The sequence below is a fragment of the Candoia aspera genome, chromosome 6 (assembly GCF_035149785.1).
Source record: "Candoia aspera isolate rCanAsp1 chromosome 6, rCanAsp1.hap2, whole genome shotgun sequence".
Classification (NCBI taxonomy): Eukaryota; Metazoa; Chordata; class Lepidosauria; order Squamata; family Boidae; genus Candoia; species Candoia aspera.
The window spans coordinates 71,280,073-71,304,353 of NC_086158.1; the positions used below are offsets into that span (position 1 = coordinate 71,280,073).

Genomic DNA, 24,281 nt, shown 5'->3' on the forward strand with positions numbered 1-24,281 from the left:
TCATAATTTTGAAGCTCTGCCTTTAGATTTCCAATTTATTAAGAAGTGTCCTCATGATGCAGCTTGGATGATTTAGTGTTTTTAAAGCCTTGCTTGATCAATGAAAAAAATGAGTGTGTAAAGAAGATATGAATAATCCTTCATGAATAGGTTACAGTGGAGTGCCTTCCACAGTTCCCCTCTACAGATAGCTTCTTGTTTACTTGTCCTCATTAGTGCTGGAGTTTGTTCAGTCAGAAGCATGCTGATTAACATCTGAAGGATATGCATAGTTTTTTCTAGGATGTTACATGGGGCCTACTGTATGCTGGTATTAACATTTCATTAGTAAGATCAGGCAGAGCATTCTATGTGAACTGGGATATTTTTTTTTCATGCCTAACAAATGATACTGTATTCACACACTTTTATTTAATAATAATGTCAGCATTACTGAGGCTGCTAGATCTCTTTGTAAGTGCATTGACAGTGCCTTTTTATGTTTCATTTCACCCTGATGTAATTGTTGAAATGACAAGGGAACACATTTTGTGGAAAATGTTCTGATAGAATCGTCTCTCTTACTAATGAGGCAGTGGCTTCAATTGTGATGTGTAAAAGCATGAACTGAGCAGATTTGAAAGAGTATGAACAGTCTCTTCATTGCACTTGAATGTTTAAAATAAAATAATTGAGACATTTGATTCACAAATACGTTCTTTAGTTAATGTATTGATAACAAGTTCTTTTTCCAATGCTCCATTTTAAATTTGATGCCAAAAATATTTCTTCTCATCCCACCCAAGCTGTATAATGTATTAAATAGAGAATGTTGTTGCAGGTTTTGTGCTGAAGAACTTTGCTTTGCTCACTGCCTGATTTAGATATTTTTTAAATTATGTACTTAGATTCATAACTTATTTTTAAATGTTTTGGAGGATTGTATTTATTCATACCCATTCCAAAGAAAGGAGTTCAAACAGAATGTGGAAATTATTGAACAATTTCATTAATTTCACATGCTAGCAAAATTTTGCTGAAAATAATTCAACAACATTTGCAGCCTTACATTGATAGAGAACTACCAGAAGTCCAAGCTGGATTTAGAGAGGACGCGGTATGAGAGATATCATTGCTGATGTCAGATGGATCTTGGCTGAATGTAAAGAATACTGGAAAGATGTTTACCTCTGTTTCATTGATTACGCAAAGGCATTTCACTGGGTGGACCATAACAAGTTATGGTTAATATTACGAAGAATGGGAATTCCAGAGCACTTGATCATACTCATGAGGAACCCATACACGGATCAAGGGGCAGTTGTTGGAACAGAAAACGGTGATACCGAGTGGTTCAAAATTGGAAAAGGTGTGCGTCAAGGTTGTATACTTTCACCCTACTTATTCAATGTGTACACTGAACAAATAATTTGAGAAGCAGCAATGTACGAAGAAGAACAGGGTATCAGAATTGGTGGAAGACTCATTAACAACCTGTGATATGCAGATGATACAACTTTGCTTGCTGGAAGTGAAGAAAACTTGAAGTACTTGCTGATGAAGATCAAAGATTGTAGTTAGCAATACAGACTACACCTGAATGTGAAGAAGATGAAGATACTCACAAATGGACCAATAAACAATAGAGAAGAAATTGAAGTTGTCAACAACTTCAGTAGAGATCAGTCTACTCAGATCAATGATCAGTGCCAAGGGAAGTAGTAATCAAGAAATCAAATGACATATTGTGCTGGGAAAATCTGCCATCAAAGACATATCTAAAATTTTCAGAAGTAAATATGCCAGTTTAAAAACAAAGGTGCGTCTGACTCACACCATGGTCTTTTCAATTGCCACATACGCCTGTGAAAGTTGGACATTAAAAAAGGAAGATAAGAATTGATGCAATCGAATTGTGGTGTTGGCAAAGATTATTGAAAATACCATGGACTGCCAGAACAAACAAATCAGTTTTAGAAGAAATGCAACCAGAATGTTCCCTAGAGGTGAAGATAACTAGGCTTAGACTCTCATACTTTGGGCACATCGTCAGGAAAGACCAATCGCTTGAAAAGGACATCATGTTTGGTAAAGTTGAGGGCCAGCGGAAAAGAGGAAGACCTTCAGTGTGATGGATTGATACAATTATCTCAACAATGGATGCAAACATTGGAACAGTCAGGCATATGGAGCAAAACCTAACAGCATTTCGTTCTGTTATACATAGGGTCGCCATGAGTCGTAAACAACTCAACTGCAACTAACAACAACAACAACAACATTTATTTATTTATTTAACGCATACATTTATATGTTTTGCACAATTGCAAAGACTCCAGGTGGTTTAGAAGAACAGAATACATCACAAAAGAGGAAAATCAGAACACCCCTCAGTCTCAGAATAAAAACCAACATCCCATTAACTTTAAACTTAAAAGCAATAATCCAAAATAATATCCAGTCAAAACAAAAGGCAGCCCTGTACTCAGGCTATTGCTTCAATACCTGTTAAAACAATGTCATTTTTATGGCTTTACGAAAAGCCAACAGTATGGGGACCAAATGAACCTCAGAGGGCAAGCTATTCTACCATGTTGTGGCCACCACTGAAAAGGTCTCCCTGCATGCTCCCATCTCCTTAATCACTTGGTCCTGACATCTGAGGAGGTCAAGCTTGCTGACAAGCATTGCTTATTGACCAGGAAGTGATCTGACCATTGCAAAGGTGCAAAGGACTCATCCCAGTGTCCTTCAGACTGCACATCATCAGCTTTAAAGTTTTTAAAAATAAAATAAAAAGAGCAGATCTTGCATGTGATTGTCTGTACACATCAAGTGTGAGATCACCTGAGATTAGCCTGAGATTGCCATGAAATACTGATCCATCCAGACCTAACACACAGGGCATGATGATTGAAATCGTCCAACAGCAATAGCCTGGATGACTCGAACCCCAGCCCAGCTATGAGACAGCCGGACCCCAGGAAGAAGCAGATGGGCTAGAAGCAGGGACCAGCATTAAATTGCTAGTCCAGTGCCCCCAGTTGCTTTGCTTGCCATTGTGATTATTTGCTTCCTGAAATCATCAGCCCCCTGAAATTTCAAGAATACCCTCCTGAGCTGTTCAAATTGGAGCTTCCACTCAGTCCAAAAAACAAGTACCCAGTGAGACAGCAGGATGTGTCCTCACTATCACATTCACATACCCCGCATTAACCTAAATACATAGCCCAACTTTCATGCCAGGGCCTTTTCCTCTAAAAGCCTGTTCCTAGTGGAGCCGTTGGTTGAGTGAGCCCGCCTGTACCCTTACTGGGAAGAGGCTCTCCTCCATTCTGTTTCTCACCCAGGAAGCTGCACACCCATTCTTCCCAGCCATGTCTGTGATACAGCCATGTAAGCCTATAAAAATGACTGTGGGTTAATAAAATTAGTTTATTTTGATAAAGTAGTATAAACTTTATCAGATCCCTTTTGCATGGCTTATAAAAGTGGGGAGGTCCAAATCTGACATACCACATTCAAGGTATTTAATACAGCATCTCAATAATTTGGAAAGATCACAAAAAGTTGTGTCATAACTAATAGCTTTTAGATTGATATGTTGAAACAGTAAAATTGACGCACTGAAGTTAATTTTCAGTAGCTTGACTACCTTCCAAAAATATATCTGGCATAGAATGTTTATGCTGTATGACAACAAATAGATAGTGTAAACAGTACTGTAGGACATCTCAGAATGTACAGTTCTCTTGAATGCTACTTAAATGTTTCTTCTATGTCCCTCCTGGATTGTAGAGAGGAATCAAGGAAATTAACTGAGAAATTAATTGGGACACCCTGGGACTGTTTATATGTAAGATCTTTCTAGCCCTGTGAGAATTATCTGTTGGATATCTCCTCTGAAAAGCCTAGAGTGAACATCTAATATTTTGGCAATAGGAGTATGCAAAAAGATACCAATCTGTCTTCCTTGTCCTACCTAAATGGATTGATAGCTTTCAGCTTTCAAGGTATCGATGAATGACCCTAATTTTGTGATTTATATTTTATGATTTGTAGTGTTCAGTGATAGCTGTGGTACTTTTTTTTTTTACTCTTATTATAGAGTAAACTATTATAAACTTCTTAAATGAAATGTTACTGACTTCCACAGAACTTCCTATTGCAATAGTTTTATGAGAAAATGGGAAAATAGCTTGCTTATGTGGCATTTATACTGCAGAATTCTGTAATTTATTTTTTGTTTTTCTATTACTAAGAAATTTTGTAGGTGAGAATTTTATTTTCTTACACACAAGGATAGTAGTACAATTATTACCTTTGCTGCTTATAGCAGAGCAAAACAAAGTAGAATATAACTTCACACACACACTGGGGAATTTTTGGGTGTTACCTTCAGTCTAAACTGAACCTACTATTTGTTGATTGAAGTGATTTTTGGTCTGCCTTGGAGTTTAACCAATTTTAATGTCTTAATATGAAATTCTTTTCAAAGATGATCCAGAAGGTGCTTTTGTCCCTCCAGAGATTGATGAAACAGGTAACACATTTGAGGTAAGTAATAAAGTGTTCTTGTAACAACTCAGATCTTTTTTAATTGTAAAGAAATTTTGTTAAAATGTTGAATGCTTGGTATGTACTTTGGTTCCCAAACATGAATATCTGTATGTTTTCTCCTCTAGAATTTAGTCAGAATCTATTATTATATAAATCTTCTGTTGCCATCCCTATTGTGTGGACAATGACTTTTAAGTAATTACTCCATAACAACATAATGGAAGAAAATGTTTGATAAATGTATTCATTTATAATAAACTTACTTTCATGTTTTGTTTTTTGCATTGGATCCATTTGTTCATGGGCTAACTGTAAACATTATAGCAAGCTATAAAATTACTTGGTATTGCCTATAAAAATAATTAATGTTGGAATATTTTATCTTCTGGTATAATGAACAAATGGATCTTCCTAGTCTAATGATTCTTAAATGTTATTTAGTGTTGAATTGAATTAGAGGCTTAATTGTGCACACTAATTCATTAGCCTCCAAGATCAGATATCCAAAGGCCTCTTCAGTGTTGGTTTTCTACTGAAAATCCTATTTAATATTTTCTTACTTCTGTTATGTAATATATTGAAATACAGATCAGAAGACTAACTAGTTCCTCATATTATTTTTTTTATTTTAGCTGGGTTTGAAATTTATAGATTTCTCAAATCTACATCACAAACATTAAGAGACTTTTATTGGTGATTAAAGTGGGTTTTTTTCAGGTTTGAATGAGGATTTTCTGTTTGTATTGTTTCTTTCAAACAATGAAACATCAAGTATTAATGGTATCTTAATCCTAGTTATAGGACTGTATAGGGTTGTTGCATGGCATGTCCTCAGACTTAAGCACCCACTATATAGGATCTGTACAAAACAGGAATGGAGAAGTAGAAATACTGTTATTCCCTAATAAATTTTAAATGTTTTAGAGCAGAGTGCTGAGCACTCCCACCCTCCTCAGTTTTGGGAAAACAAGTCCCTTGTGCATGAACAAACTATCCCTCAATTCAGAGATGCTGAATAACCTCCACCCGATCTCCAATCTTCCATTCTGGAAATGGGTAGTAGAGAGAGGGGGAGGGGGCCTAATTACAGAGGGTTCTGGGTGAAGTCGATTACCTAGACCTCTTTCAGTCAGGTTTTATGCCCATATATGAAATAGAAACTGCATTGGTCACTATTGTGAATGATCTGTGGCAGGACCTGCTGGATCTCTCAGTGCATTTGATACCATTAATTAAGCTATTTCATTGGACTTCTTGCAAGGGCTGGAGGCATTGTACTATAATGGTCCACTGTACTGTAGTCAGTAGTGGTGAAGAACAAGAGATTAAGTTCCTGGCCACCATTAATGGAGTGTTGCAGGGTTTGGTGCTCTCTCACATCTACATGAAACTGCTGGGAGAGATCATCCATCTGTTAGCACAATATTCAGTTATATGTCTTCACCCTGGGCTGAATTGGAGGTGCAGTGTAGTGGATAAGTGCAGTCTTTATTCAGTTCAGAGACTATGAGGGAGTGAATGGAATGAGGCTCAAATTAGATCTCACATAGTGGCTTGGTTCCACTGGCTCCATTTTAGCACTAAGTTTGCCTCCGTTGCAGTACAACCTTTGGTTCTTGATGGGGTAGCACTCCCTCTGAAGGAGAAGATCCATGATTTGGGATGTTTTCCTGAACTCATGACTCCTGATTAACCATGAAGTAGAAACAGCCAGGAGAACCTTTGCTCAGCTTTGGCTCATACCTCAGCTATAACCCTGTGGGGTAGGATGCTCTGGTGATAAGTCATTTGTGCTGTCATCTCATAGCTAATACAAATAATTTATTTTATTTCAGTGAGCTATATATTAAGGTCCCTTTGAAGGCTATTCAGGAACTGTTGAAAGCTGGAATAGTGAGAGCTGTTTTAGCAGAATACTAGCTTTATTGCAGGTGCTGTTTAGTGACCACTAACTTCTGCACCAGGAAAACCATTTTTCTAATCATTGCAATGCCAACACAGAGACACAGAATTGATGATGTGGTCAACACTTCCATTGTGAATTCCTATTCTACAACTTCTGCTGTTAACGCATTGATCTGGTTCCATGAATACGCACTCTTGCATCAGTCTGGTGAAATAAAATGTTCCAATTATCAAAGGGCTGAGGAATATAATAACCCTAAATGAACCAGCAGAATAACCATTTCTATGGCTGTAGGACAAATGGTAATAATGGAACAGATACTTATAACACAGTGATTTGGATCTTCAAACTCTCTCAGATGAATGCAGAAAGAACCTATGGAGAAAGTAATGGTACAATCATTTCTGCGAGCATAACCTACATCGACTCACACATGTGGGTCTTTTAAATCTTTTAAAATAATTGATAAAAAAATCCCAGTTATTGTTAACAGTAGAGCTGAGAAGTTTAATTGTGCTGAGTATGAATGCAAGGTGCCTCATACAAACTGCCATTCAGAAGATTCAGAGAAAGCTCCCATCTGGTCTGGAGTTTGCTTTGCACTAGTATCTAATTCTGCTCAGTTTCCTGGATATGCAAATAATAGTAGAAGTATATTATTTTAATTGTTTCTAATATGACGTTTACTTGGTAGGATAACTTGTTCTTGACTGGCATTTAATCTAGTGTAATTGGGGGCAGCTGCCTGGTTTGTTGAACTATTGGAATAGAAGCAAGGTGCAGGTTATTGGGACAGGGCTGTTCAGATTGGGGTGGCCAGGGGGAAAGTGCTGAGTGAAGTGGCTGCAGTTCCTACCCCTGACTTTATTTGGAGGAAGGCACAAGGAGGGCAGCCTTTATGGACTTCTTTAAATCTGGCACTGCTCCTGATATTGTCAAAAACTCCCTTTGCTCAAGCATTACTCAGAACTACAAGCACTGGTAATGTTACTTACAGGTAGTCCTCACTTAATGACCACAATTGGGATCAGAGTTTCAGTTGCTAAGTGATGCAATCATTAAGCAAGGCATCATGTGACTGGACCCAATTTTATGACCATTTTTCCACAGTTGTAAAGCGAATCAAGCAGTCATTAATTGAATCAATGGTTCCCTATTATTTTGCTTGTTGGAAGCCAGCTGGGAAGGTTGCAAATCGTGATCATGTAACTGCTGGATGCTGCAGCTGCTCATAAATGTGAGCTGGTTGCCAAGTGCCCAAATCGTGATCACGTGACTGCAGGGGTGGTGCGATGGTTGTAACTTTGAGGACAGGTTGTAAGTAGCTTTTTTTAGCCCTGTTGTATCGCTGAACCTTCGTTAAACGAATGGTTGTTAAGCAAGGACTACTTGTAGTTGGGTAATGACACTTCTGTGAGGAAGCAACCAAGCTCAGAGGGCACCAAGAACTCCCCATAGAGTAATGTAAAGTGTTGCCTTGTCAGAGAGCATGATATAGATTGGTTAAGGATGGCTCATTGGTGATGCATTTCTACGGAAGTAGTTCTATGGATAAAATTGAGAAGTAGAAGTTTGAAGGCTGCAGTCCCAGATTGATAAGGTTGGAATGCTAGCTACGTTCCTAGCTACTTTATACAAAAAGTGATCCTGGCATGAATTGATTCTTTTCTGTGTTGTTACTTTTCAATGGGGGTTGTGCTCCCTGTAACAGTTGTATGTACTGATATGAATTACTGCTTTTTCACTAGAAACCATAAACTATTTTAGGTCACAATGGAAAAAAGCTATACTCACACAGAGACCGGCTTCTGCTACTTTGTGAAGGGGATATGTGATTGCAGATGCAGTACCACAGATAGGCTTTTGAACTTAAAATGCACAATACAAAGAATTGTTTGCTTAGCCATCTGCAAGCCTTTCAATGCTGATTAATTTATATACTTGCAAGTGTAAAATGTCATGTGTAATTAGAGTGCTCTTTTTAGTTTTATCCCCAGCAGGTCCATAGTCAATGAACTAAACCGATAATCGGGATAAAAAAACTGTTTTGGTTCTTCAGCTCTGAACTGCTACGGTAATCAGTGCAGACAGTATCCTGCGGTTGTACAAATATTCTTTGCTTGACTGTAATAGGCTTTATTTGTGTTCATGCCATCTCCCTGCAGCCCTAGTGTTTGATTTAAAAAGTACATGCATAATGTATAGGATATATTAACACAGCACACTATGATCAGGAATCAGTTATATATTCCAATGTAGCCCTGATTGCTTAACTTAATTATTACCGCTGTAGATCAGAGGTCACCCATAATTTTTGCCCTGAAAGTTATTCATTGCTTTGGTAACCTGCCTGGAGACCACAGGGACCAAGGACAGTGAACATGATGCCACTGGAATGGGTGGGGTGGACTTTTTCAGTTCTACAGGTCTAGGGGTGAGTTAAGGGGCAGAGTGAGTACCTTAAGCCTCTGTTTGACTTCAAACCTATTTTGCTTTTTAAAGTTCCTCAACCATCTACAAAAAAAAATGCTTTCCCCCCCCTAATTTTTCAACTTTTCCAGTCAGAGTGGTGGTGTTTTCTAAATGCCTGCTAATTTACCATGGACATAGGGTTAATGCATTGTGTTCATATCTGGAAAATCACCATTGAAGTGGCTACATGGTACTACAGATATATTTTTCTCTTACTAGGTTGGGTATGTGTGGGAATCAATAGAAGAGAATATCTGTAGCTCAGCGTTGAACAGTGTCCTTGGTGCTCTCTATGATTATTTCCTTGACAGTGTTACATTGCCCAACTAGGTAACACCATCAGTGCAAGTCTGTTGACTGATATTACCTACCTGTAATGATTGCCTATCCTAACAGAGTCAGACTCACAAGCAGGTACTTAATGATATCTGATTTATTGTGAGAATAGTATGCAAATACAGAGAAAGCTGAGAATGAAAACGTAATCCCTCCCCTCGCCCAGCCATAGCAAACTCCCCCCCCCCAGGTGTTGTTAACCGTTTTCTACTGATCCTGGGAAAGTAACCTTGAACACATGAGATAACCCAAACACATTCCAAACCAACAGCCAACAGATAACAACTCCCCGAGATGGAATCCTCCTCCCTTCCCAGATCAAACACGTATCAGGTAAATGACAGGTGAAACATTATGATGTACCAGGAACATTGGAACGGTGAACATGACATACCGCCCCCCCAAAAATACTAAGGAGCAGGTTTCATAGGGTAAGCAATGTGGAAGCGTCTAACTAAAACAGGAGAGTGAACATCGCGGGCAGCCACCCACTCAGGGTGGGGGAAATGTTTCCATCGGATTAGGTACTGCAAAGTGCCACGAAGCCGGCGAGAATCGAGGACCTCCTTCACCTCAAAATGTTGTTGCCCGTCAATCATGATTGGCGCAGGAGGTGTAGGTTGCAGATGCCAGCGATCGGAGTGGTTGACAGGCTTGAGCAAGCTGCAATGAAAAACAGGACGGAAACGTCTAAGATTGTGTGGTAAATCCAATTTAAACGTGACAGGGTTCACAACTCCCACAGTGGGAAAAGGACCAACAAATCTAGGAACTAATTTCTTCAAGGGTTGAGGAGACTTAATGAACTTGGTGGAAAGGTAGACCTTATCCCCAACTTTAAAGGCAGGTTGAAGTGCTCGTCTCTTATCAGCATGCAGTTTATAGGCGGATTGGGCATCAGCCAGCGCTTGTTGAATTACCGGCCAGGAATCGGCCAGGTGTGCAGCCCAATCCGAAGCAGAACAAGGCGGTGTAGTGGGCTGAGGCAGATCAGGAATGGCACAAAATCCCAGCCAAAAACAGCACGGAAAGGGGTGTGCCCCATGCTCTGATGGACAGCGTTGTTGTAAGCCACCTCAGCAAAAGGCAGGAGATCAACCCAATTGTCCTGCTGATAGTTAACAAATGCGTGCAGAAATTGCTCAAGGGTCGAATTAAGAGCCTCTGTAGATCTGTCAGTCTCAGGATGCGACGCAGTGGACAACGCCTGTTTAGTGCCCACCAGCTTTAAAAATGCCCACCAAAACTGGGAAGTAAACTGTGTCCCACGATCTGTGACCAAGCGGGAGGGGCTCCCGTGGATCCTGTAGATGTGGACTGGGAAGAGGCGGGCTAATTGTTGAGCAGACAGAATGGAGGCACATGGAATGAAATGGGCTTGTTTAGAGAAGTAGTCTTTCACCACCCAAATCACAGTCTTTCTCTGACTAGGAGGCAAATCGACAATAAAGTCCATGGAGATCTCCTCCCAAGGACGGGAGGGATTGGCCACCGGCTGTAGCAAGCCTTGCGGTTTGCTCCCCTTCCGTTTTGACATGGCACAGACAGGACAAGAAGTGACACAGTCTTTGACATCACGTCTTAATGTAGGCCACCAGAATTGCCGGCGCACCAGGTGTAAGGTTTTCACGAAGCCAGAATGACCAGCCACCTTATCATCATGAGATCTACTCAAAATCTCCCTTCACAAACTGTCAGGGACATAGAGGCGGTTCTGCTTCCATGCGAAGCCTCGGTCAAATGTAACATTGTCTCTATTCACTTGCAACCAAGTGTCAGATTTCAGTTCGGAGAGAAACTTTTGTTGCAATTGCGAAGGAACTGCCGGCGTTCCCCCAGCCAGTGAAACTGAAGCTGAGGGCAGCTGCGCACGAGTCTGACTGCGTGTGACATACCCAACTGGGGTTCTGTCCACAGTGTCCCCACCACGTCAGGTACCTGGACCGAATCCTGGGGCAGGCGGGAAAGCGCATCAGCCAGGAAGTTTTTCTTTCCCGGAATGAACTTCAGTTTAAAATCAAAGCAGCTGAAAAATTGAGCCCAACGGATCTGCTTAGGGCTGAGCTTACGGGGCGTGCTAAGCACTTCCAAATTTTTATGGTCAGTCCAAACCTCAAAAGGACATTTGGCCCCCTCTAAGAGGTGGCGCCATGTGTCCAAAGCAGCCTTGACTGCAAAAACCTCTTTCTCCCAAACATGCCATCGCCTTTCCGTCTCAGAAAATTTGCAGGACAAATAGGCACAGGGCTTCAGGGAGCCTGCAGCATCCGCCTGCAACAAGAGTGCCCCAATGGAGAAATCGGATGCATCCATTTGAACCACAAAGGGCTTAGTGGGATCAGGGTGTTGCAGAATAGGCTTAACAGTGAACAGGTTCTTAAGTTTGTCAAATGCCAACCGGCACTCAGGTGTCCAATTGAGCAACGCCCCCGGGTTCTTCACCTTCCGTGTGTCCCCCAGCCCTTTTGTCCATAATAAATCAGTGAGAGGCAATGCAATTTCTACAAACCCCTGGATGAACTGGCGATAATAGTTGGAAAAGCCAAGAAAACTCTGGAGCTGCCTGCGAGTACGCGGGTGCTCCCATTCCAAAATAGCTTGAATTTTTGCAGGGTCCATTTCAATACCCTTGTCGGAAATTCTGTACCCCAAATAGTCAAGCTGAGTCTTATGAAATTCACACTTAGATAGTTTAGCATAAAGCTCAGCCTTTCTCAGTTTGCTAAGCACCTGTTTCACCAAATGCTCATGTTCCTCCATCGTTTCAGTATAAATCAAAACATCATCCAAATAGACCAGTACTCCTTTGAACAAATGTTCATGTAACACTTCATTGATCAATTGCATAAACACCCCAGGTGCCCCCACCAAACCAAACGGCAAAACCTTGTACTGGAAAGAACCCAGAGGACAATTGAAAGCAGTCTTCCACTCATCCCCCTCCCGTATACGTATACGGAAATAGGCTTCTTCCAAATCCAGCTTAGAGAAGATCTTCCTCTTGGCCAGATGTGCTAACATGTCTTTTATTATTGGCAAAGGATATTTGTTCAATATTGATACTGCATTTAATCTGCGGTAATCTGTACAAAGTCTCAATGTCCCATCCTTCTTCGCACGGAACAAAACGGGTGCCTACTGGCGAATTCGCTGGTTCAATAAAACCCCTGGCCAAGTTTTCGTCCACAAACTCCCGCAGCGCTGCCAGTTCTTTTTGTGTCATGGCATTTTTGGCTTGGGTAGTTGTGCATCAGGGACCAACTCTATGGCACAATCTGTTTTCCGATGAGGTGGGAGTTGGTCTGCCTCTTTCTCACCAAACACATCTGCAAAACTCTGATATTGCTCCGGCAAGCCCTCCAGTGGGGTGGCAGCGAAATGCGGGGTTGCTGCCGCCGCCCTCCCCACTGCAGCCTGTGGAGCGTTGTCCTCTCCAGGGGCTTGGTAGAAACCATCCCCAAAAGTCAAAGTCCTGTGCACCCAGTTTATATACGGGTTTTGCTGGACCAACCAAGGGATCCCCAGAATGACCAAAGGACCCCCCACAGGCGCCACTACAAACAGCAGCCCCTCATGGTGGCTGCCCATTTGCAATGCCACCATACCCGTGGAATGGGTGACTGGCTTCCCCCCCGCGGTAGAACCATCCAGCTGGGTAAAAATCATGGGACGTTTTAACGGAAACCTGGATAACTCCAGAGCAGCCACCATGTCAGGGTGCATCAAGCAACGTGAACACCCTGAATCGATCAATGCCCACACTTCAACAGTTCTTGTGCGGGAGCCTAACTTCACTTTCACTGTCAGTGTAGGATAGTTGCCGCTCACCGAAATGTGGTCGCACCCTTCCTCTACCACCTGCCCAGCGGCGCCCTTTAAAGCAGGTGGCTGGCGTTTCCCACCGGCTGGAGCAGCTCGGGCTCCCCCTCCTCCCCGAAATAAGGGACTTCCTCTGCCTCGGTCTCAGCCAAAGCCACCTTCATCTTCCTGGGTAAAGAGGGTGACTTCCCCGATGACTTTCCCAGACGTTTCTCGGTCTTTCCTCTCGGGCACGCTGCCGCTCGGTGACCTTCCTTCCCACATCGGAGGCATTGTCCCTTCGCGTAGCAGCGCTCTCTCTCCTCTTCCCACGCACGTTGCCCAGGCTTCCCAGTGGTTGCAGCGGTGCGGGAACCCTTGCTGAGCTTAGCATATTTCATCACCCTTCGGTGGGCAAAAGTTTCTTGGGCATGCTCAGCCTTCCCTGCCAGCTGTATCCACTCATACAAGGAGTCCGGGTCATCTCGCCCCAGTGACCACCTTAGGACTTCCTTAAAAAGTTCTATTAAGGTGGATTTGGACCAATCCTCAGCTTTCCCAGCCAAAGCCTTAAATTCCAGAGCATAGTCTGCCACCGATCGTGGCCCTTGGCACAGCTCCTTCAATGCCCGTTTTGCTCTTTCTTTAGCTAACGGGTCTTCAAAGTGTAATTTTAATGCCCACAGGAATTCCTCAAACTCCTCCAACTCAGGGGCCTCCGACTGACACAACTGCATGTACCAATCAGCTGCCCACCCCTTGAGCTTAGTGGCAATGGCATTAATCTTAGCCCTTTCTGAACGGAAGCACTGTTCCCATTCGTCCATATAACTTCTTGCATTGGTAAGGAAAAACGACAGCTTGGTTGGGTCTCCATCGAATTTAACAGTAAAGTACTTTATCCCCACTCCGGGCGGTCCCTTCGTCACAGCTGGACGATCGGCCTTCCTCGTAGCCCCCAAAGATCTCCGCTCTCGAGGAGGGGACCTTGAAATTCTCACCCTTGGCGCTCTCACTTCCTCTCGGTGTCGGGCCCTACTCCTTTCCTCTGGGGAAGGTGGGGGCGAGGAAGGAGTCGAGTACCTATGGCTGGACTCCTCTCTCCTCCTCTCGGGGACCCCAGTCCATGGACATTTTCCGGAACATAAATTCTAAGGACTCCAATTTAGCCTCCAGCAGTTTTATATGTTCAGGGGTTTGGGATCCCTCCTTTTTCTCTTGCCTCACCACAGTTGGGGACAATGGGTACCGCTGCTTCCAAGACGTTCTTGACGTCCCGGGTAGGGCTCCCTGTGTCTCATCCCAGGTGATCAACTCGCCTGGCGACTCGCCGGTTGCTTCAGGGGCTCTCTTGCCTCCAATCTCCTCATCCCTGATGCTGAAGCTTGACCCCTCCCGAACTTCTGAAGTCTCTCTAGGGGGAACTTTTTCCGTTCTTACCACCGTAGAATCGGGTTCCCCCTCGCTCGACTCCTCACTTTCCATAGCTTGTGGATTTGGTTTGCTCATCGCTAGCACGTCCCCTCACAAATAAATCTGGAAAGGGGCTAACAGAAATTTTTTTTAGATTCTCAGCTTTATGTAATGATTGCCTATCCTAACAGAGTCAGACTCACAAGCAGGTACTTAATGATATCTGATTTATTGTGAGAATAGTATGCAAATACAGAGAAAGCTGAGAATGAATAAAAGCGCGCCAAATACAAACTAAAAACCCTCAGCTCAAAACGTAATCCCTCCCCTCGCCCGGCCGTAGCAAACTCCCCCCCCCCCCCAGGTGCTGTTAACCGTTTTCTGCTGATCCTGGGAAAGTGACCTTGAACACATGAGATAACCCAAACACATTCCAAACCAACAGCCAACAGATAACAACTCCCCGAGATGGAATCCTCCTCCCTTCCCAGATCAAACACGTATCAGGTAAATGACATGCGAAACGTTACGATGTACCAGGAACATTGGAACGGTGAACATGACACTACCTAGTGTCATGAGTAAGGATGGCGAGCAGGGGGCTCTCACCCAGACTGTCAAGCGCATGCGTAGCACTGAGGAACTGTTCAGCCATTCAAAGAGACACAGATCGGGACCGCCTTAACCTTTGGGGTTTATATGGCTGGGTTTTCCCACGCTTTCTCAGTTTGTTAGGATTCTTGTTAAGTACTACTAATAAATATTAGAGACCAAGTCCTCGCCTCAGTGTGTTTCCTGGTAATCAGGACACCTAGGTAATGAAACATCAGCAATCAAACAACCAATCTCAGAGAGCACCAAAGACTCCCTATATGTGAGAACGTTAGGTTGAATTCTCTCTCAGGTTGGGTCTTGCTATAATGTGAAATCTCAGCAGGTGTCGCATTTGGCCTACCTTGCTTAGGCTTGGAAGCTAAGCAGGGGCAGACCCGGTTAATATGTAGAAGAGAGATCACTAAGGAGTTCCAGGACTGTGGCTTAGACTGGGATGTCTAAAAAAACATCCTGGAAGAATGTACGTTTATTTATTTATTTATTTACTATCCTGCCTTTATTATTTTTATAAATAACTCAAGGCGGAGAACATCCTCCTCCTGTTTTCCCCACAACAACAATCCTGTGAGGTGAGTTGGGCTGAGAGAGAGAGTGACTGGCCCAAGGTCACCCAGCTGGCTATTATGCCTAAGGCGGGACTAGAACTCACAGTCTCCTGGTGTCTAGTCCGTTGCCTTAACCACTAGACTAAACTACTTCCATACAGCTGCCAACAAAAATACACAAGCAAGCCTTTAACATTATCAGGAATTAAGGTAAACTTGAAGGAGACTGTTAGTTAGATATTATACCATATGCACTGATTTATTTCCAATAATTAGTAACTGTTTCTGAAATCTTGGCTGGCAGGACTGCACAGGTGTTCAGTGGGGTACTTCATTTTGATAAAAGGTCAAGCAAAATCAAAGCAATGTGGCTTCCTCATATCTCTTCAGTAATGTTTCAAATTACTTTTAATTGTTAATTTAGTTCAGTATTAATTTTAGTTTACTTTTAAACTTTTTGTATTCTTTTTTTTAAATTGTTAGCTTACTTGAGAACTCAACTGAGTACAAGGGTGAGCTAAAGATCATCAATACTTATTTCTTAAAAATTCTACCCAGTATATAGCATTTTAAAATAAATTTAATATACTATAAAATATATTTTAATTGTAAAAATGGTCACAGGTGGCACAAGAATACTATTATGAGATCGCAAACGTCAAGGTGATTTTTTTTTAAAAAAAATCAGCTTGCTCTGAATAATTTGCTTTATTTTTGACCAATCAGGATTCCAAAAAAATAGAGCTACATATGATAATGTGTTTTTCTGCATGGTGTCAGATGAAATAGCCACAGGCATAATCAGCTTCTGAGGATGAGTGCATTGGTCAGATTGAGCATATTTAACCTTAAATATGTTGATACTACAACCTTATAAGTGACCTGGTGGCAGATTGGTAGCCAGTAAAGTTCTTAAAATAATGTTACATTGCAGTGGTAGCAACTTGCTCAATGTTGCATTAGCTTAGCTTTCCATCATATTGACAGTCCCACACAGAATACATTACAGCAATTAAAAATTGAGGTTATCAGGGCATGTATCCATTGCTTAAGCCATCCCCTATCCAGGAGGAGACATAATTGTTTTTATCAAATGAAGGACCTTACCAATTCGGCTTTTAATGACCCTCATAGTCTGTGAATATATCTAAGTGATGTACCAGTTCCTGCATCTGGGAGCAACCCATCCACAGGATTTTATGTAGATTCAGTATCAGCTTATTGGTTTCCATCTTGCTCACCATTGCATCCAAGCATTGACCTAGGACCAGCACAGCTTCTCCTGAGTTAGATATAACAGTGTAATAGAACATGGTACCATATTCCTAATCTCTTGATGGCCACTTCTGCACAATCTCATACATTAGAGATCCTCAAACTTTACAATACCATGCCCCCCTAACATGATAAATGAATTTGTGACTCCTCCATAAATAAAATGAATAATGAGTTGTGAAAAAAATAAATAAATATGCCACTTACTAAATAATGTATAACTTTCATCATATGTTCTTGATGCAAGCTCACTTTTATCACCTTTTCTGGTAGATTGGTTATTTAGAAACATCTGATAATAGTGATGACCAAATAAATAAATCTCTCTGTGCTGTGTTCCCCTGCCCATTCATTCTGCTGAAACCTTTCAGGCCATATTTCACTGAGTGGTCCTTGGGCTAAAGATTAATCCAGGGGTCCTCTACAAGGCTTTGGCTCCTAGAACTGACTGACCAAAGCATTCCACTGATCCAGATTCTGAGACTCTTCCCAATGGTCTCCTGTTGCTACTTTCTAAGTTATAGAAAACATTAGATCTTTATTTTTATAGACTTGGCAATATAATTCAGTCATCAAATGGGATGATGTGAGTTCTTAAATTTTACACAAATAGAAATGTAGACAGCAAAATCTGTAAATGTGTATTTATTTATAGAACATAACATCCAGAACAAATGGTCATTTTATGGAGTGGGTATTCTCTGAAAAAGAATGTAGTTCTATTTAATCTCACAATCCAACAAAACTGACTTTTTCAGCAAATATCCTAGCTACCTGTCTTTTATCTTTGCCTTCTCTGTTCAATCCTTCTAATTCCTTGTCTCTTCTCACTGTACTTTTTAAATGATATTCCCCACATTTATCTAACCATTCCATTCTACCTACATTCCATCACATTCTCTGCTGTCCAGAATGTCTGTTTTCATAATTCCATTACACTGTAAGAACATTACTGTCCATGGGTTGAAATCTTTTCCTCAGATTGGCTAGAGTTTATGATTTCTTTGTGATAAGGGAAGAGCAACAGGCATATTTTCCTAGTTGATACATTTCTTCTGAATGGCATCTTTAGTCTTAGAACTAAGCTCTGCACATTTCAAGGCATGAGAAAGATGGTAGAGCATGCCCAAGAAATGTTCTGCTTTAAGTATTCAGTTAATAATGGGACCACAGATTAGAGGAGGGTATTTTTAATAAGAATTTTATTAAGTTTAAAGCAAAGATAAAAGCTACAGAAAAACAAAAAACTACAAAGAAAAAAGAGAAAAAACTAAAAAAGTGTAGAAACACAAGAGAAAATGTTTCAAAATTACAAAAAGAGGTGACTTCTAACTTTTAACAGAAAGGATATAAAACAATTTTCCATAATCAATCCCTTACACTATATTAAACCAAAATCACATTTCTATAAATCATTCCATTGGCACATTATCAAAATCACTAAATAGAGTTGCTGCCTCCCCTTAAATAAAAAGAAAATATATATATAAACCTCCTAATCAACTCCCCCTGAAAGATAACATTTATTTAATTATTTCCTTCCTACTAGTATTCTATACATTCCTGTCTACTATAATAAAGATAAAACTAAAAAACATATAAATTGTCTGCCATTGTATTTGACAATACAACAATTTTAATAATCATATTTAACTCAAAACTGGACATTTATTATTTTTTTAATTATACCTTAATAATCTTAATCCAGATTGTTAAAGATAAATGAAATTGGCCGAACCCTAAAAGCAATCCAGATTAATATTCTTAAACCCTTATCCCACTTCAGAATAAACCAGAGCATTTACATAGCCCCACAATGTGCACAGAGTTTTTTCTTTAAAAAATCGAACAGCCCAACTGCCCCCCTCAAAAACATTGACTTCTCTTCAGGAGACCTCCCATACATAATAACCCTTTCTTTTCCATGGCATTCCATGAGAAGATCAATTTCACTTATGGTTTGCAACTCAACCCTCCCTTTAATTTCTTCAACTCAGCTATCCAATCTTCATCCAGCATTTCAACAGAAGTCCCGATCTCACTCTTAGAGATCCCCAACCAGATGACACATTTTAGACCTCATATTTTCCACAATGTCCTGAACGCCTTGTATAAAAACTTGGTAGGAATCAGAAAAAAATCTGTTTAAAATCTTGTTGGAAGTCAGAGAAGTCTGTTTAAAATCCTCCAAGTCTCAGGCAGTAGATTATGGTGCCCCCTCAGAGATTAACCAGCAAAAGTTAAAGAAGTGAAAGAATTTTGAAATGTATTTACAGAAGTGAAAATGAGATATGTAGATCGCTCCCCAGGGAAAGTAGAAACAGAAAACTGAAAATTCAAAACAGTCGATTCAACATGTAGGAAAATGCTAACATCTTCAAATTTAGTACAACAATAATAACAGGGAGACAATTATTTACTCTCAATCCTCCTTAATATTTGGATGGAAAACAAAGTTCAAAATTTTAAAAGATTTTTTTTTAAAAAATTGATCCCAAAAATAATGATAAGCACCAAGAGAACTTGCTTCTCCTTGCTGTAGAAAGCCTCTCTTAAGGTACATGTACTTAAAAGAAAAATAAATTGGCTGATTTAGAAATGGGGTGGCCGATCTTATTGTCCCTTTAAGGCTACAGCGCAGCTTGGAAATGGTGACGTCCCAGCCTCCCGGCTAGCTCTTACCAGTTGACCGTGAACGCTGTTTGTGATTTTCTGGCTGCAAGCAGCTGTCTGGAGGACAGATGGGGTGATTCCAGGTGTTTTCCTTTTTCCAGAAAAACACTCCTGGGCTTCAGGAAAAACCTGCCTGAGCCCGAAAAAACTGCCACGTTGTCAGTTCGGCCTGCTGAGCCCATGGGCACAGCTGTTCAGTCTGCCATGTCCCCACCAGAAGTCCAGATTAGAGGAGAGCATTGTGGACCAAGCTATAACTTGTTTTCTATAACTTAGAAAGTATCAACATCCAGAACAAATTATCATTTTTATGGAGTAAAAATTCTCTGAAAAAGAATGTAGTTCTATTTAATCACACAATCCAACAAAACTGACTTTTTTCAGCAAATATCCTACATCTTACAAAAGGGTCTGGATGACTTAGACTGTACTGTAAGTTAAAATGTTTTCTGATGTAGTTTCTGCCTCGAATTTGCAACTAAAACATAAATTTTGCAATGCACTATTGGGAAAAACTATATATAGACATAATATAAAGCTAATACTGTATTGAGCATTTTTCTGAGATGCTTAGTCTTTAAAACTTCCATCTTTACAGGCTTTCATTTTCCCAGTGGGAATTCCATGTTACTTTTTTCTCCCTAAATCGCACTAACGCTGGAAAGAGATGATAGTGAATTTCAAATAAGGTTTCCTACATAAATTCCCACTTGAGAATTCTTTAAGAGATCATTTTATTTGCTGGCACAACAATAGGCTTCTGCTGGGGCTAACCGGTATTGCTGGTGTCAGCTCAGCTTCAAATGGGCATTTGTCCATATCACAAAGCTGCCATTCAAACTGAGACTGCGGATTGCAAGTATGCATTCCCTTGTTCACAGTATGTGAATGCTCAGTGTTAAAAATCCTGCATCTAAGCCATTGTAACATACAGGCTTTTTAAATGTGGCTCATTTAATTGACTATAGGAACAACAAGCATTTCTTTTTTTTTCCCCCTTCGGCAACCTTAAGTCATATATAGTTACACTATTCTAAACAGCACTGAGGCAGTACTCTAGTGTCTGCAAAATCTTATTAAAAACTACTTTGCTTTCTCTATTTTTTCCTTAAGTTTATCTCTGCCTAACTCTCTATCTGTGTATACAGCTGAAACTTTTCGTTTCACTGCTTATGGCCAGATTTCTGTAAATGATACTGCTTAGATCCATCTAACCTTAGCTTTGAATGTATTTTCTTTTGACTTAAGGAAAGGAGATTATAAACTATGACTGTGTGTTTAAATTCTTTTCTTGATCCAATAAAGGCAGTGCCTTTAAACTAATACACTCTCCTTCTGTGTTCCTTTAGTCCTCTGCTGTGGATTGTGTATTTTTCCTGGTCCTGCCTAAAATTTTCATTGCTATAGCTACATGAAATAAAATGCATTGTTTTGTTTCACTGAATAAGTTTGAAATGGACATTTAATCAGAATAAGTAATTCGTCATTCTCTTTTAAAAGACATCCTTGTCTTTGGTCTTTGCTGAGGTATGTTTTATGGAATGTAATGTGATAAATAGACTGTTTTATTAAAGCTGAAGAGAAAAAAACAATTCTTTTTATGTTAGTAAAACAATATATATAGAATCTTACAGAGATAATGCTCCCCTTGTGTTTGGTGGCATTTCTGCCATATGGATTTGGAGCGGCTCTTTATTGTCTAAAAAGCGGCAAGGGACCTCATTCCATTCTTGAGTTGAAAGAGTCTGATGATTTTAAATTCCACTTGAAGGTAAAACAAAGAGGAGTTGAATTAAAGAGGAGCAATGGCAATAAGATAAAAGACTTTACTAATTTCCTATTTGTGATTCTAAAATGTCCTATGCATTTCTTTCTTGGTTTGTCTCACATATGTTCAACACTTCTGTTTCAGGTAAAAGTTACCTGCTTGTTTCATGTTTTCTTGATAGACATTAAATCTGATCCCACTTTGGTTTTCCATGATTGCTGGCAAATTTCTGTCAAGTAGCCATATCCATCTGGAATTGGCTTGTTCTGCATTTGGAATCTTTCCTGTGTTCAAAAACTAGGTTGAAACAATAACGTATTATTGTAAATATACCAGATATTTTTTTATTTCATGTTCTTGTCAGGGATGTTACAAAGATAAAATTTATGGGATGGAAGAACATTATGCATGCATCAAACAGGGTGTATACAGTACCATGATCCAGTTAAGAACAAGGATCAATTATCACTTAGAAATCTACTTTCATGAAACTTCTGCTTATGCCTTTGGAAGAGTATGTGTGTGCACACTTTTGAGTAAGTGCTGACTTCTGGCAACTGCCTGGGCAAGTCCCTGCAGTTTTGTTGGCAAGATTTCAAAAGTGGTTTGCCATTACCTTCTTCGTAGGGCAGAGAAAGAGGGACTGGCCCAAGGTCATCCAGTTGGCTTTGTGCCTAAGGTGGGACTCATGGTCTCCCAATTTCTAGCCTGATGCCTTAACCGCTACACCAAACTGGCTGTCCTTCCCTTGGAAGACTGAATGATATCTGAAGGATCCAGACTGTTTTTGTTGACTGTATATCTGATTGCTTTTTAAACAGTTCACGACTTGGAGCCCCTTGGAGCCAAAAGATTATAGGCCCCAATAGTAATCATTCTCAGAAACTCATCAGTTCAAAGAACATATAAAACTCTGTGTTGTGCTCAACTTGCTTACTTTATCTGCTAAATAGCCAAATATATTAGCATAATTATTGCTTGATTGCATTTAACATATTTATAACTTACTTTTAGCCAAGATTTGCTCTCAGAAAAGTTAGTTTTCAAAAGCAAACAAAAAGGTATGCTGTATTTCTAAGTAAGCAAAGTAACAAAAAGGTATGCTGTATTTCTAAGTATAGGTGTTTTGACTCACAATATATTGCATATATTGTACAATATATCTTCAGTATTGTTTCGGGTCCCAAATTTTAATGTATCACCATAACTGAAGTTTTTTTGCATACTATGTCTCTCGGCCCCTCTTAATTTTTCCCATGTCCAATTTTATCTCTATTGCAAAATATGTATGATTTGATCAGCATGTTAGTTCATAGAATACTGTGGATAACTAAACCCTTGGTAGAGAATTCACTGTGTTAGTTTTGCACATATTAAGACAGAAGTCTGTTCAGCTCAGTTTTTACATCAGTCAGTGATTTTTTTTAAAAAATAAAGTGGTATGATGATTCATATTCATTGCACTAACATGCATTTTGTCTATAACTCACATAGAATCAGGAGGGTTCATTTAAGCCTATCTACCCCCCTGTTCAAGGGACGCGGTGGCGCTGCGGGTTAAACCGCTGAGCTGTCGATCGGAAGGTCGGCGGTTCGAAACCGCGCGGCGGGGTGAGCTCCCGTTGCTCGTCCCAGCTTCTGCACACCAAGCAGTTCGAAAACATGCAAATGTGAGTAGATTAATTGGTACCGCTTCGGCGGGAAGGTAACGGCGTTCCGTGAGTCATACTGGCCACATGACCCGGAAGTGTCTATGACAACGCCGACTCCAAGGCTTTGAAACGGAGATGAGCACCGCCCCCTAGAGTCGGACACGACTGGACTTTACGTCAAGGGAAACCTTTACCTTTACCTACCCCCCTGTTCAGTGCAGGGATCTATATTTATTTAATTTAAATTAGAGCATCTGTAGCAGATGATTATCCAGCCTTTGCTAGAGCATATCCAATGAAGGTGAGCCTGCCAGCCCTCTTTCTCGTTTTTTGGTTGCCCTCCAAAATTATTTGCAGATAAGTTCTGATAATTGATCTTGGTTTTGTCACTGCTACTTTATCTGCAGGGAACAAACCAAGTTTCCTTTCTTTTCAGTGATCTAGGAAGTCCATGAAAGGATATGTCAGGGAAGCAGAGAGAGGGGTATTGTCCTGTTCACTGTTTCAATGTGCACTGTACATCGCAACGTTTCACATGCCATGGTGCTGACGCGCGTTTCTGTTTGGGAGGGAGCTGCTGTGAGACTTTGTACCAAGCTCTGTATCTGTGTTCATTTCAATGGAATGTGTTTGGGTTATGTGCTCTGCTCAAGGACTTTTCCCGCGGACCATCAGAAACCGTTAGGAGCACCTGGGATCGTGAGCCTGGGAAGATTCTACGGGGGGAGGGATCTCATTTGCACTGAGGGTTTTTAGTTTGCGTTTGGCGCGGTTTTTTCATCCTCAGCTTTCTCTGTGATCCTGCATACTGTTTTTTAATAAATCAGATATCTTTGAATTCCTGCTCATGAGTCTGATGGTGTTTTAGAATAGGCATTCATTACAGGTATGTGGTTATATACAGACAGAGGTCCAGCTCCTGAACTATCTGTTCAGTGGACTAGCTCTACAGCTCTGGGAGCCCCAAAGGTCATCTTTTATGGCTTAGAAGTTTCAGCCTTTGAATTGTCCAACAAAATTCAGAGGTGCTGTTTTGCCGTTTAATACCCAAATTTCTTTGTGCAGAAGATACCAAACTTCAGGTTTGCTTTATAGCAAGTCCATTAAGCGGTGCCTTTCCCCTTCTCCTGTGCTTTTTCTGAAATCTGGCAGTATGGGTCTAAGGTCTTCATTAAGTTGATTTATAAGCAAAAGTCATACTTTTCCCATGTGGAAATTTCTGCTTTGATCCTTTCTTACTTTTCTTTCTTACCCTGTATTTTATTAAAATATATGAATATATATTTAAT

General features: G+C 40.6%; 1 protein-coding gene across 1 annotated transcript in view; it reads left to right on the forward strand.

Annotated features, from left to right (window-relative positions):
* The window catches only part of KNDC1 (kinase non-catalytic C-lobe domain containing 1), an 87,384-nt gene that overhangs the window by 20,054 nt on the left and 43,049 nt on the right, over window positions 1–24,281 (forward strand). The window contains exon 4 of the mRNA XM_063306574.1: window positions 4,478–4,536. Within this exon, the coding sequence (XP_063162644.1) occupies window positions 4,478–4,536 (59 nt within the window). The remainder of the gene's footprint in view (window positions 1–4,477; window positions 4,537–24,281) is intronic.